This window comes from Maylandia zebra, linkage group LG16 (assembly GCF_041146795.1).
Source record: "Maylandia zebra isolate NMK-2024a linkage group LG16, Mzebra_GT3a, whole genome shotgun sequence".
NCBI lineage: Eukaryota > Metazoa > Chordata > Actinopteri > Cichliformes > Cichlidae > Maylandia > Maylandia zebra.
In genome coordinates this window covers 33,528,327-33,544,107 of record NC_135182.1, presented here as the reverse complement: position 1 = coordinate 33,544,107, position 15,781 = coordinate 33,528,327, and the positions used below count along the sequence as shown (strand labels likewise).

Here is a 15,781-nt window from a genome sequence, read left to right as displayed (position 1 = left end):
ATGCACCGGAGGTCCCCTGCACTGGGGCTGAGCCCCCCTGCACCCACCCGCCCACAGCCCCGGCGACACAACAACCAGGACCCAAGCCCCCAAGGCCCAGCCAGCACCCCAGACCGGGGGCGGCGCACCCCCAGACCCCCAAGCCTCCACGCCCGTCCTGGACCCACCCAGGGGCAGCCAGGCTACCAGGCCAGTAACCAACGTCCGCCAGCACAGACCCTCCCCCATCTCCGCTGTACGCAGCCACAAGGAAAACACCATCTAAGAGCCACCAGAGCCCCTAACCAGGTCATGGCCACATCCCCCGGGTTAGGCCCTCCAGAGAAAACGTCCCTAGGGACTCTCCAGACGCCCTAAGGCCGTCCCTACCCCCATATCAACCACAATAGCGAAGGCAGGACCAGACCATGACCCCCCACCCCCACTAGGTGATGAAGCCGATCAAAGGAGCCCAAGGGATTGATCAAATGTGATGGCAGAGGCTGTATCAAGACTAATGTGATCTATTAGATGGTTTTTATATTGGTTAGAATTAAGATTATTTTTATTTTTCCAGTTAATGAGGACCATTTTCTTGGCAATGCATAGGGCCGTAAAAACAATGTGGGCTGTGTTTATTTCTGCAGTGACCTCATCCAAGTTGCCCAGCGAGCATACTAAAGGGGAGGCTGGAATGTTACATTTCAGACACTTTGATAAGTCTTCACATATCTCGCGCCAAAACTTCTGAACTGGTGGACAGAACCGAAGAGCGTGGATGTAATTGTCCGGTGTATTTGCTAGACAGTGTGAGCAGTAGCAATTCTAATACAAGTGTTTCCACCTGCTGCTGGCTGAACTCCAGGGATTCTTTTAGAGATTTAAATTTCCGGTGTAAGATCTCCACCAGGGACAGCCTCGCATCAAAACTGGACAATCGCTTATCGATTGACTCCAGGATGTCTACGGTGTCTTTGCCGGCAGGCAATGTTGTGCCGGGGGAGTCTGCCGGGCAACATCTTTTATATGACGGCGTCTCAACTTTGGCCGGGGAAGACGCCCTCTAGGCCTTCTTCATTACTAAATCTTGGAAGCACCGGTCGATGTAATCTTGGAGAGCGTCTAAACTCTCCTCGTTGTCTTCCAGGGTGTTAGAGATGATAGGACAGATGTTGTTAGTTATATGACAATCGGTTAGTTTATTTGGCAATACTGAAGCTTAAAGAAACTTTGTTAAATTCTACGCTACCATTTGCTTTTTTCCCACCAAAATCTCCGGCTTCTGACGTCACCTACAACATGGGTCGCTTACCTTTTTCCGTCACTTCCGTCACTTACCTCCTTCTTCCTCTCATTCCGGTAAGTTCTAAATATGTTCATATCGCTCTTTATAGCCTATTAGTTTTATTTTCGATGCACTCTGAGGCCATAGCAAATTAGAACAAGCATTCTACCGAGTGATTTTGCAGAACTACGTTCTATTTATAGAGTTGCTAATTATTTGGCATTATTGCAGACAAACAATAATGCCAAATATTGGTATTATTGTTTGTTTCATCCATTTCACATCTATGAAATGGATGAAACACATCATGACTGGGTTCCAGCGCTACACAAGAGACCTGCTTCAAACATACCACCATGCCAATCAGATTACTTCTTCCATGTGAGGGTGAAGAGGTGACCCTTCTGGATAAGATGGTGAAGGTTTGCTGCGTTTGGTGAACAGTGTGGTAGTAAAACCGGGGAAAAATGAAACTTGCTCCTGTTAAATATTCTTAAGCCTTGTGCCTTTTTTCAAAAGATACAGTAATTAAAGTAATGTTAGTAGTGAGTGATATCATGTAAACACTGTCATGACTTTGTGTAAACGTTTAGTCATTTGTAAACTATAAATGACATGGATTCTACATTGTAACTGATGTGATGTTCTGTAAAGTGGTTTTTAAAAAAAACTGTCAAAAATTAGTTTGTTTCTTTATTCAACTTTTGAACAGTGGGACTCAGTCAGTAGATATTCAGTAAATGCAAATTATTTACACAGCAGTGCACTTCAGGCATAAATCTAGACCCCTAGATAAAACATTATGGGTCATTCCCACAACCCACAGCTTTACTGTGTTCCAGCAAAGTATCCAATAGCAGTGACAACTCCTCCACAGTAGCAGGTGGGATTTTTCTTTTTTGAGGATGGCTCCTTTTACCTTTCAATACGGGTGGGTCTGTTTATGTTTTGAGCAGGAGCCTTTTTTTGGGCAGCTGAAGAGGACAAGTCTATCTTATGGCCAACCTCTGGCTGTATCTTGGTCATATTACCCAGCAAAACCCAGTATGCAGGTTCATCTGTAACAGTCCTTGTGCCACGGATCCGGACTGTTGCTTCTACTTTAAATAGAAGAGCAGCGACATGGGTGCAGGTCTCCGCGACTCCGGCCATACAGGTGCAGTGGGCAGCTTCAACCTTACCTGTGATGCTCACAGTGACCCATGGCTACAATGCTGGTTCATTCAGTCTTTGCGAGTGCAGGACCTGAAACACACACAGACAAAGTTAATTCAAAGACAAGAACTAATGAGACAAGGCCGACACAAATGTGTTTTATCTACTTTATCATAAATGTAACAAAGTGTTTAGAAAGTTAGCACATACATGTAATTTTTCATTTTTTTATGTATCCATCTATAGAACGCTGCATGTTATATTCTAAATCTGCCTGTTCTCTGTCAGAAACTTGCCTGCAGAAAATGAACCTAAAGTATGTAATGCAAGGATGTAATCACTATCAAGCTGGAGAAAGCATAAAGTGACAATTATTAATCACTTAATATGATAAGGAGATTCTGCAGGTCATTAATCAATGTCTAAAACTAAAATAAAAATGTATTTTTAGTGACACAGGATACAAACATGGAAGCAAGATGTATAATAAGAATTATTTATAATAAATATGAGTAAATCATTGCAATTTCTTTAACCATAAAAAATAACTAAATCCTTCAGGACAATGTCACATCAATGCACTGTGTTATCCCTCTAACAGAGCCTCCACATGTTCTCACTGTAATTTGCGTGAATGAATGAATTTATGCTGCACTAATCTGAATGTTCAGAGGGAAATCAAACGCATTTCACTCGCAGTACTCAAGCTGACTTTGTTTGAATAATGACTTTTACACGCTGACTCCACAGACAAGGTACGAAAATATATCAGGCTACGTCAATAGAGGTAGGTCTTCAGGGTTTCTACTCCACGGCCGTATTTCATATGGGTCCACATCTCCAATACACGCTATTTTCTGCAAGTACCGCCGCTTCGGCTCTGGACGCAATCGGTCTCTATACAGTCCATTCTCTTTTGAGCTGCTTTTAAGCATCTTTCTTGTGTTTGTTTTGATTTGTGGACCCGGAAAATGGCGCAGCGCTCCCACAATACATTGCGGCGTGACGTCAACTGCAAAGCCCTGTAACTAACCACATCTAATTCTCTGTCTATATTTTCAATAACAAATGGTCAGCTTATTTCATGACCACCTTACTTTTATGCAACCTTAGTTTTTATGGCTACTCTGAGTATTATTAGCTAAGCTAACATTAGCTACTAACCTACTGTTAGCTACTCTGTTAGTGATGTAAGTTGATAGTATTTGGTGTAAGTTAATAACTACAAGAGAAATTTAAATACAACTTAACTAATTAAAAAAGTTAGTAGTAATTACTTACCTTGCAGTCCTACAGCAGTACCTAGAATATGGGTTTGATTCCACATATATTGTTATAAAACTTTGTTTTATGCAAGCATCAATATATGAGGCATGTCAGGCTATTTCTATTTAGGCTTATTACAAAGAAACTACCACAGGTGTTTCCAGGTAATAATCAAACACTTTGCTTTAATAGGTTATTAATATGTTATTAAATAGAAACAAACAGTTTTGCATTTTGCAGCTCTTTTTCCTCACAGAGCTACCAGAGGTAAATAAGTGGTAATAACTTAGAAATTACCTCATTATTATTTTCTTGTTACCCTACTATTAGCACTTTATTACTGAGCTGTATTTCCGCATTATTACCATCAGTTTTGGGGCCCTTTATATCCAGCTTCATAAGACTTTTTGTAATATTATTCAACTGTAACCAATGTTGCTACCATGATGTTACTTTGATCTTAAGTGGTTTTTACTTTGGTAGTTGTATAGCGACAACTTAAGTGGTAATAACAACATTATTATGCTCTTGTCTCCCACTTGTAATCCTACTATTACCCCGTTATTACTGAGCTATAAGATAAAGTACTACCAAATAATTAATAGGATATTAAGAATAAAAAATCAGCAGCAGAATTTAGAAAGATAATAACGAAACCAAATCCAGGAATTAAAGTGTAAAGTGTAATACACTGGCAGTGTGTTTGTTTTGTTTGGTCATTTCACTGGGTCAACACCCCTCCCCTCCTCCTCCCCCTCACCCCAAGTGCTGAGTTGTGCAGTTTGTGTTTTTAGGCCTGCTGGTTCTACTCCTGGGGAAGAGCAGCCCATCGTTGATCAGGCTTCTCTGTGCATTTATGACAGTATGCAGAGTGTGGCTGACGTCATCCATGTACAGCAGCTTGTCCTGAGTCTCTGCCGCTGTCATCAAACATATAAAAGCTTGAATTAGCTTATCCGACTCCCTGTGGCTGGAGCAAAGATAATTTTTATAGTAGGCTGTTATAAACTTTGGGACTAGAAGAATTATTCCAGAAGACTGTGTGTGTGTGTGTGTGTGTGTGTGTGTGTGTGTGTGTGTGTGTGTGTGTGTGTGTGTGTGTGTGTGTGTGTGCATTTTTAAATTACATTTTAATGCTTTTATTTCAGCCTTGAAAATATGCAGCAAGCTCTTATACTTAGGAAGTTGTTGAATTAAATGTTGGAGTGAAATAAGGCCAATTTTTGTCCTTACCTAGACTGTTGATTATTATTATTATAATAATTATTATTATTCAGAATTGCATACCCCTGATCATGATTACGTCTTAGTCTATTTTGACCTTGTTACCGCCAAATTGTTCGTATTTTAACTCACCAAGGACTACGGGCCGAGGTGGAGGAGTGGCCACAGTTTATAAATCTACTTTTCACTGTCGCCAGCTGTCACCTGTCACTTTCTCCAGTTTTGAACTGAATATGTTTGAGCTTGGTAGCAGTCATCCTGTTCTTTGTGCGGTGATCTACCGTCCACCAAAATATAATAGGAACTTTGTTAATGACTTCTCTGAGTTCTTGGCTGAAATAATGCCAAAGTATGACAAGGTTTTAATCTTGGGTGATATGAATATTCATGTGTGTTGTCCTACTAAACCATTGGCAAAGGACTTTTTAAACCTACTTGATGCTTTTAATGTTTTGCAGTCTGTCACTGGTCCCACTCATAAATATGGACACACTCTGGATCTGGTTTTGTCTTATGGTTTACCTGTTTATAATCTTCAAATTTATGATGTCGTCTTTTCTGATCATATGCCTGTATTGTTTGAAACTTCTCTTCCCTGTAATATCACTACCTGTGGCCCTCCTACTGCTTCTCGCATGTTTAAACCATCAAGTGCCGTCCAGTTCTCTACCGCCTTTAATAAGGCCTTAAATGTTGACTCAGAGCTCTCAGTCTGTGCCGACACTGAGGTGCTGACTGCAAAATTCTTATCTACTTGTCAAATCATTCTGGATACTGTTGCTCCTCTGAAGGTCAGGCGGCCTAAATTGAAGTCTGAGCCGTGGCTGAACGACATCACTCGGGCTGCTCGAAGAGAGTGCAGAAAAGCAGAACGCAAATGGGAAAAAGACAAGCTACAAGTGTCTTACGATATCTTAAGAGATAGCTGGCATAGATATCAGAAAATTGTCAAGAACCAGAAATCCGCCTATTTTGCAGGTGTTATTAATGACAACTGCCATAAGCCCCGTGTCTTATTTAGTATTTTAAGCTCTGTTCTTAACCCTCCCCAATCCTACTGTATAGAAGCTTCTGCTGAAACTTGTGAAGCTTTTTTAAATTTCTTTGTGGAGAAGATTTTATCTATTAGAGCACATATTTTACCCCCTTCTTATGACCCTTCTGTTATTTTTACGCCTTTAGCAATTTTTAGCCATTTTGAACCTGTGTCTCTATTTAAACTGGGTAAAATTGTCACCCAAATCAAGTCTGGCTCTCCCAGTGATGTTCTTCCCCCTCGCTTTTTTAAAGAAGTTTGGGGCACTATTGGACCTTATATTCAAAGGCTTATAAACAGCAGCCTGACTTTAGGCCATGTACCTGCAATTTTTAAACAGGCAGTGGTCCAGCCTCTGCTGAAACGCCCTGGCTTGGATGCCTCTTTGTTGAGTAATTTCAGACCTATTTCAAAGCTTCCTTTTGTTTCTAAAATTTTAGAAAAAGAAGTGTGCTCACAGCTGCAGACTTTTTTAGAGAGTCAAAACATTTTTGAGGTATTTCAATCTGGTTTTAAAGCACTTCACAGCACAGAGACTGCACTTTTGAGAGTTTTTAATGATATCTTATTAACTGCTGACTCTGGGAAGTCTGTCTTACTTGTGCTTTTGGATCTCACAGCAGCTTTTGATACAGTAGATCACAATATTTTGATTTATCGTCTAGAACATCATGTTGGAATTAGAGGCACTGCCTTGGAGTGGTTTAAGTCATACCTCTCTGATAGAAGTTTTTCAGTCTCACTTGGTAAATTTCATTCATCTTCCGCCCCCCCCCCATGTGGTGTACCTCAAGGATCCATCCTTGGGCCCCTTCTTTTTAGTATTTATTTACTTCCCCTTGGCCATATTATTAAAAAACATAAAGTCTCATTTCATTTTTATGCAGATGATTGTCAAATTTATCTACCGATGAAACACAATGACCTTAACCCCCTCAGGCCTATTTTAGAATGTCTTAAGGATATCAGAGCATGGTTGGCTCTGAATTTTTTAAACTTTAACGAAAAGAAGACTGAAGTCATTATATTTGGGCCGAATGGACCTGGTGTCCCTCCATCTGACTTGGGTCCTCTTACATCGTGTGTCAAATCAATTGTCACCAACCTTGGAGTAAAATTTGACACAGCTCTTAAAATGGACAAACAAGTAAATACAGTGGTGAGAAAAAGCTTTTTTCAGTTGAGGCAGCTCTCTAAAGTAAAACCTTTTATTTCTTTTTGTGACTTGGAGAGAGTTTTGCACGTATTTATGACCACTCGCCTTGATTATTGTAATGGACTTTATATTGGTATTGATCAGGCTTCACTATCACGCTTGCAAATGGTCCAGAATGCTGCTGCTCGCCTGTTGACAGGGACACGCAAACGTGAGCACATTACCCCTGTTCTTGCCTCCTTACACTGGTTGCCTGTCCATTTTAGAATTCATTTTAAAATTTTATTGCTTGCTTTTAAAGTTTTAAATGGCCTGGCTCCATCTTACCTGTCAGACCTTTTACACCAATACACTCCACAAAGGTCTCTCAGATCATCTGACCAGTCACTCCTTGCTGTCCCCATGTCGAGACTGAAACACCGAGGAGACCGAGCTTTCGCTGTCGTGGCCCCCAAACTATGGAACAAACTGCCCCTCCATATTAGGCAGGCCCCAACACTTGAAATGTTTAAATCACTTTTAAAAACACACTTTTTTTCAAAGGCCTTCTAGGAGTGTTATCAGAGCCAGTTTGTAGTCAGTTTTTAGTCAGCTGTTGGTCATTCTTAATCTTTTTACTTTGTTAATCTTATTCATTGTATATCTTATTGTTTATTCTACTCATGTTGATTTATTTTTATCTTCTTTTTCAATTATATATTTGTTTTGTTTATTGATTTCATTGTATGCTTAAAGTATGGTTTTAACTGCTATCTCTGTTTTATTATTGGAAAGCACTTTGGTCAACTTTGTTGTTTTTAAAAGTGCTATATAAATAAAGTTGGATTGGATTGGATTGTTTAGCTTTTTGCACAAGGTGTGCAATACTCAGAGACATGGCCAAGGTAAGAAAGGCTGAAAGACGACCACCACTGAACAAGACACACAAGCTGAAACGTCAAGACTGGGCCAAGAAATATCTCAAGACTGATTTTTCTAAGGTTTTATGGACTGATGAAATGAGAGTGAGTCTTGATGGGCCAGATGGATGGGCCCGTGGCTGGATTGGTAAAGGGCAGAGAGCTCCAGTCCGACTCAGACGCCAGCAAGGTGGAGGTGGAGTACTGGTTTGGGCTGGTATCATCAAAGATGAGCTTGTGGGGCCTTTTCGGGTTGAGGATGGAGTCAAGCTCAACACCCAGTCCTACTGCCAGTTTCTGGAAGACACCTTCTTCAAGCAGTGGTACAGGAAGAAGTCTGCATCCTTCAAGAAAAACATGATTTTCATGCAGGACAATGCTCCATCACACGCGTCCAAGTACTCCACAGCGTGGCTGGCAAGAAAGGGTATAAAAGAAGAAAAACTAATGACATGGCCTCCTTGTTCACCTGATCTGAACCCCATTGAGAACCTGTGGTCCATCATCAAATGTGAGATTTACAAGGAGGGAAAACAGTACACCTCTCTGAACAGTGTCTGGGAGGCTGTGGTTGCTGCTGCACGCAATGTTGATGGTGAACAGATCAAAACACTGACAGAATCCATGGATGGCAGGCTTTTGAGTGTCCTTGCAAAGAAAGGTGGCTATATTGGTCGCTGATTTGTTTTTGTTTTGTTTTTGAATGTCAGAAATGTATATTTGTGAATGTGGAGATGTTATATTGGTTTCACTGGTAAAAAGAAATAATTGAAACGGGTATGAGCTTCCTCCGAAGGGTGGCTGGCCTCTCCCTTAGAGATAGGGTGAGAAGTTCGGCCATCCGGGAGGGGCTCAGAGTAGAGCAGCTGCTGCTCCACATCGAAAGGAGCCAGCTGAGGTGGTTCGGGCATCTGACAAGGATGCCCCCTGGGCGCCTCCTGGGTGAGGTGTTCCAGGCATGTCCCACCGGGAGGAGGCCCCGGGGCAGACCCAGGACACGCTGGAGAGATTATATCTCTCGGCTGGCCTGGGAACGCCTTGGTATTCCCCCGGATAAGCTGGAGGAGGTGGCTGGGGAGAGGGAGGTCTGGGCCTCTTTGCTTAGGCTGCTGCCCCCGCGACCCGGCCAAAGCGGATGAAGATGGATGGATGGATGGGTATATATTTGTTTTTTGTTAAGTTGCCTAATAATTATGCACAGTAATAAGTCACCTGCACACACAGATATCCCCCTAAAATAGCTAAAACTAAAAACAAACTAAAAACTACTTCCAAAAACATTCAGCTTTGATATTAATGAGTTTTTTGGGTTCATTGAGAACATGATTGTTGTTCAATAATAAGATTATTCCTCAAAAATACAACTTGCCTAATAATTCTGCACTCCCTGTAGTTTTACTTCCCCTGTGTCGTCATTATTTTCATTCGTATCAGCTGTTTCCCCATGTGTTTGCACTTCCCCTGATTACCTCTTGTGTGTATTTAGCCTCTAAGGTTTCATTTGTTGCTTGTCTGCCATGAAGATCTTCATTTGCTCATGCCAAGTCTTCACGTTCCAGGTTTTTCCATGCCAGGTTTCCATGTTCATCTTTCAGATTTTTTTATGTTTTGGCTTAGTTCTCCCAGTTTAGGTTATTGTTTAGTTTTGCCTTTTCCTTTTTGTTTTCTACTGTTAACCAGCCTTAAATAAACGTCTCGCTTCCTGTTAAGATAAAGTTTTGTTTTTCGCATGTCAGCACTTGGGTCCTCCACAGTCAGCTTCAACTAACTGTGACACAAAATTATATTGTCAGTCAAAATGCAGTTTACTCCAAGTCCATCATCACTTGCATTGGTCAGCAATGATATGCCCAGTATATCTGACGTGACTTTTACAGAAAGGCAAGCAGAGATGATTGCCCTTCCTCCACTACATTCATCTAACACGATTAAAATAAAACACACCATCTGTACACTCCACATGGGCTCTTCATCTTTCTGCCCTCCTTCCTGGCTGAAGAATTGTAAAATATAATTACTACTATAGACAAGTAAGTATCATATATTACTAAAAATTATTTGTTATTAGTTTAAAATGATAAGTGGTGGAGGATTTTTTTAAACCATTCCTTTGGAAAAACAAACAGTGCAATTGTACGAAAACCCTTCAGACCACAAACTATTACTGGAAAATTGTGCATTAAGTATCAAAATTAAAATAATTATTCTTCAAAACATGTTCCCCATCAGTGTTAAATGAATCAATGCCATTGCTACACATGTTTAAGACTGAGCCGATTTTAAATACTTTTGATGCTTTTTAATGTTCAACATCATATTCTATAAAACATATTTTTGTAGTGGCTCTTCTGTGATGACCTCTAGGTAGGTGGGAGGTATGATAAGGTTAACGATCAATATCTATAGAGAGAATTAAAATATGAATGAAAACTGAAGGTGGAGTGTTGACAAAACAGCTAGTTAAATGTATTCCATTCAGACATTCTCATAGATGCTAATCTAAAAGTGCTGCTGAGACTGCACCTGCTCAACTTGCCTGTTTGATGGACATGGTCAGAGCTGCTGTCTGTCTCCATCTTCATCATTTCAGCTTTCCTTGCTAATTCCTTGCTAATGCTAATGCACTAAAGCAGTTACTGATAACTTTTTCAAACACCATCTTCTGTGTATCACACATACTGGCCAAGGTGGTTAGCAAGAGGAAAGACATCTGTTACGATGCTCAATCACTTATGTGCATTTACTTGCTAATGCTAGCCATGTTTCAAAATGAACTGCAGGTCCTGGCTGATCTCAGAACAGTAAAAGCTGAGGCACTGGCAGCTTGCCTCATAGGCTTCTCTCTCATTAGTTGACACGGAGCTTTCAGTGACAATGGCCATTCTCAATATGCGTACTTGTGTGTACTTGCATTCTCATGGACTTGTGATACGTCATCAGTCACAGACAAAGTAATGTTCCAATTCAGAATACGCATCAAGCCAAATGTGTTCTTGCTCCTCCTATTTTATCGAGCATGGACTTCGTGCAGCCAAATATCCCAGAATGCATTTTGTCCAAACTCAAACGTGGCAATGGTGGAGGATAGTGGCTAAAAAGTTTGAAATATTACTGTTTCTAGGTCACAAAAAAAACTTTTAAGATATTTTCAAGTGAGAATGTAGCTGAGTAAACTTCAAATATCTGCTCTGTTTATCAAGACACCACATATCCCCACCGCCCCTACTTTAGTGTTTCTGGTCATAATTGTCCGGCCCTTGTTAATTACTCATATTTGTAAAAGTGCTCTGACATTTTCGGAGATGTCTGTTACCCCACCAGTTCAATCACTGACCGGGAGGACGAGGCTCACTAGAGCCGGCGAGAACAGTGGACTCCCAGCACATCATTTTCAACCTTGTGTATTTATGTTCTTCATCATGTCGTCAGTCTTGATGTCCTCCCGTCATGTTTCTCCCCATGCTGTGTGCTTCATGTTTTGCCTCTTACTTACCACACCAAGAGTTTATTGTTTGGTACTTTTAGTTAGTAGTTCTCAGCACCTCTGGAGTCCTGTGTTTGGGTCCAACCTCTGCTTGCCACACAGCCAGGCCTTGGTAGGTCTGTAGATCCAAAGTAAACAATTTTAAAACCAAAGGTGATCTTAAAGCCAAACATTATTGTCAAAAGATGGTAATTATTGAAGGTAGTTAAAAGAAAAATAAAAGCAATAACTTTTAATTATAATGAATCTTTCACAACACACCAACCCACTGACATAAATATGCTCAGTAATATGAAGTAAAAAGTAAGTAAAATGCAGTCAATAATAAACATCTGTGCCTTCAGTTTGTTCATTTGTTTTGCTCATGTTCATGTTTTAAAATGTATCACAACTTTAGTTATTGCAGCAGGTAGCCACGATGAGGAGCTATTATGCAAGAGTTATAAAGTGAATAAATCCATCATTCACCTTCTGTTGCATGAAACCACAACCAGACTGTTATGTAAAGGAAATCCTGCAAAATTTGAAATGGGGTTTAGAAGGCACATCAGGGTCTAATCAAAGAAAATGTCACAGTTGTTTGTGCAAAACACTGAGAGGCACAACACACTTAAAAAGATTTTAATGAACTCTGAAATTAGTAACAGGTAGGATTTTGCAGCAGTTCAGAACAGTACTGGAATTATTATCAATATGATGTACGAAGGTAGTCTCAATAAGACTGAGACCTGTGTAAAAAAATAATTATAAATATAATATAAAACAACATATTAAAGATGATCACAAATTAAGAAAAAAAAAACACATGCAAGAGTAGTTATTTTTTTGTGGCTTGTTATAGGAACCAAAGTATTTAAACCTGTTTTTTCCAAGTTCACTGTGAAGAAGAGGTACAGTCCTATGCAGTACAGAACTGTAAATAAATATCATAAAATGTTGCGCTCTATTGCTGAGCAGCACAATCCCTCTGTCAAATAAGATGCATGGGCGAGTAAAAAAAGAATCATCTGTGATCAATCATGATGCACTGTGATACACTAAATCTACTTCAAAGTGGATGTAGAAGCATGCATATAAAATATATCACCATAATCAATGTAGACAAAATTGTGAATTAGATGCAACAACGTGTGAATGAGAAGTAAGATTTAGATGTAAAAATCTGATCTTTGTCTTTAATTTTCTTGAAAGGCATTCCATATTGTTTTTAAAAGGAGTCTATCATCCAGCCAGAGTCTAAAGTATTTATAACAATCAACAGTTTCAATTTTATGATCATGAAGGGTCTGAATATGAACTGTAGGCTGGGTCCTTTTATGTGCGTGTGTGTGATTGCCGAATTGAATCACACACAGACTGTTTACATTACATTAAAAATACTGTAAACTTGGAAAAACATACATAAAAGAGGTCCAAAAATAGATCCCTGAGGAACACCTTTGGTATATTACTGGTGAGTGGACTTGACTTTAAACTCAGGTTCTAATAGAAAGATAGTACTTAAACCATTTCAAGGACTGTTTATCCAAACAAACTGAGAATACTGTTTCTAATTCCAAATTGATCTCCAAATTTCCCAGTTCACTGAGATATTGCATTTAAAAAATAATACAGATGAACAGGAGCTGTAAATGAATGAAGCAGTGTAATACAGTAACTTTTGCATTAGGAATTGCCATATCTATTTACGTTTTGTTGCAGTGGAGTCACCAGCAGTTGCTGGTAACAGATGAATGTGATTTTAATGACATTCATTATGACTAATACCACATGCAGTCATTAACTTTGCTTTTCAGTCTCATGTTAAAGTACAGCACACTCTATTTTCACTTCTTCACTTGCCCACCTTAGTGGGTAAGTGACCTTTGGGACCTGTGATAAGCAGTTAGCACTGTCATAAATACTGTCATAAATACTGTCATAAATACTGTACATCTAATAAATGTGTTCTGGACAAGAAACTAAGACAAAAGAAAGCCTACCAAAGTAACTTTACCTCCTAATATAGTTTTCAGTGAAAACTGAATTATTTTTCTATGAAAACATGCAGGGTGTGACTTTGCTGTTAATACCCCCAGAAACACAACTCCTCTCCATTTAGATTTGGCCCATTTAAATTTTGCCAATGCAGTCAACTTGAGGGCATTCAGGTCCCCCCCCCCCCCCCCCCCCCCCCCCCACCACCACCACCACCACCACCACTGCTTGAAGTTAGGTCTCTCCTATTGTCAGTTTCAACTTTCAGTTTGATTTGTTGGTTTATATTGTCTGTCTGTATTCGGGTTCTAAATACTGCGCTTCATAACATAGCACATATTACGGCAGGGCCGTGCAGAGACGTTTAAAGGGGCGGGTGCTCAAAGTTAAAAAGGGGCACATTGAACCAGGCTGAATAACAACAACACACATTCATCAAGAATCTAATATAGGAAGGGCAGGGCTGTGTTGATCTGAGACTGTAGACATTAAAAAGTTCATAGGAGAGATGGTAGCTGATTAAACAAGTGTCATGAGATAATAACAAAATGCAAAGATTGGTGACAGCGCTTGGAACCATAAGGCAACAAAAAACTGTGAGAAATAATTTAGGCTCTGCCTGTGAATCACTCTTTGCTTCTCTTCTTCCTTCCATCCCATCTTTTCATATATCACTCTCCACTTGCTGTCTATCTGAGAACAAGGCACAACTTGCTATTGCAATAAATATAATCTAATTATCCACACCTAACAACTCCAGCACTTAATCTATAATAAAATGATGACAGAAAAATGTTATAGCACTGCCTTTAGTAGCCTCACACAGCTCCTACTGTTTCCTCCTCATGTCCTTACCAGGCATGTCTGGACAATGTTATATCATGAGTAATATTTTTTTTTTTAAATCTATCTAAATAAAACACACACATGCAAGCACACACAATGACATTTTAGACCTTCTTCAGAATACTGTACAGGGCTCGCAAAATCGCTAGCCCGACGTCCCGGGGCTAGCGATTTTTCCAGTCGGGCTACCAAAATCTTTCTCTGCCCTGCCCGTCGGGCTATCGTAGAAAGGAAAAGTATGTCAATGCTTTTGCATTCTTTCAGAAATGTAGCTGGGTAATTATGTCATTGGCATCGGTGAGCCACTGTCAATATGTGACATATTGAAATCGCGTTTGAATTTGCGCTTGTTTTTTTGCTTTCACTTTGCAATCGCATGAACTGTGTATAGAGAGCGACAGTACTGATTGGTGAGTGATGATAATTTGCGCACCAATTCCTCTGACATCGTCTTATTAATCGTTAGCTTACTATGCAAACATGACAAGTGAAATCTCCCGCAGCTTAAACATGTGAGAGGTTGATCGCGCAGAGAATCGCTGAGCTTATGTGAGTGCGTGTGTAAAAGCAGCAGGATATATATTTCAGTTCTGCTGAGCCAAATAAGACGGGTCAGGGTGAAGAAGTGACAGCCAAAGAAAAGCTTACCGCAAAACGGAAAAGTTATGACAAATCAGACTATAAGGCAAAAAGAAAGTGCAGCTTTATGGTTTCATGGACAAAAGAATTTCTGTGGCTGCAATATGACGAGCTAAATAACCAGGGCTGCACATAAGTGGTCCGCAGGTGCGCATTCGCTGTCAAAATAAAAAACGTGCACAAGACAAGAAGTTGCAACGCTTGTTTGCTTACATAAGATTTTCTGGAGGAGGACAGACATTTGTTTAGAACTCTTAAAGATGTCGAAGAAGCTCCTTTAAGCAATTACTTTGGTGTTCCTCTACCTCCAAAGAAATGTCAGGAGTCAGAACCACAAAAGAAGCATGTATTCTCGGAAAACTGGTTGCAGGAGGTGAGCTGGCTTCAAACAAATGATGAACACACAGAGATGTGATGCAGAATGTGCCGTGAAAATCCCACTCTAGCGGACAAAAACAGTGCCTTTTATATGGACGCAAACGTCCATATAAACTTCTTATCTGGTGCGCGTCTTTTATTTTGACAGGGAATGCGCACATGCGGACCACTTATGTGCACCCGTGCAAATAACATAGGCCTAATGTTCTGCCGGGTGTGTTGTTGGTTTTCCCTCGATTTCTGAGTCGACAAGCGCCTTTGTTACTGGGACCAGTCATTTTAAGAAAGGCCCCCATTAGAGCCCATGAGAAATGCAAGAAATGCATTATTTCCCAGAACAAACACCAATTGCAAATAACATACTAAAAATAAACCTGAAAAATCTGTTTAGAACAGCTACTATGTTGCAAAGAGTGAACTACCTCTGGCAAAATTTAGCAGTCTTTGCAAACTTCAA

General features: G+C 40.2%; 1 protein-coding gene across 1 annotated transcript in view; it reads left to right on the top strand.

The window, feature by feature from the left end:
- Positions 1-15,781, top strand: part of LOC101465201 (lactase/phlorizin hydrolase) — a 30,087-nt gene continuing 14,306 nt past the window's right edge. The window contains exon 1 of the mRNA XM_076874719.1: positions 1-150. Within this exon, the coding sequence (XP_076730834.1) occupies positions 1-150 (150 nt within the window). The remainder of the gene's footprint in view (positions 151-15,781) is intronic.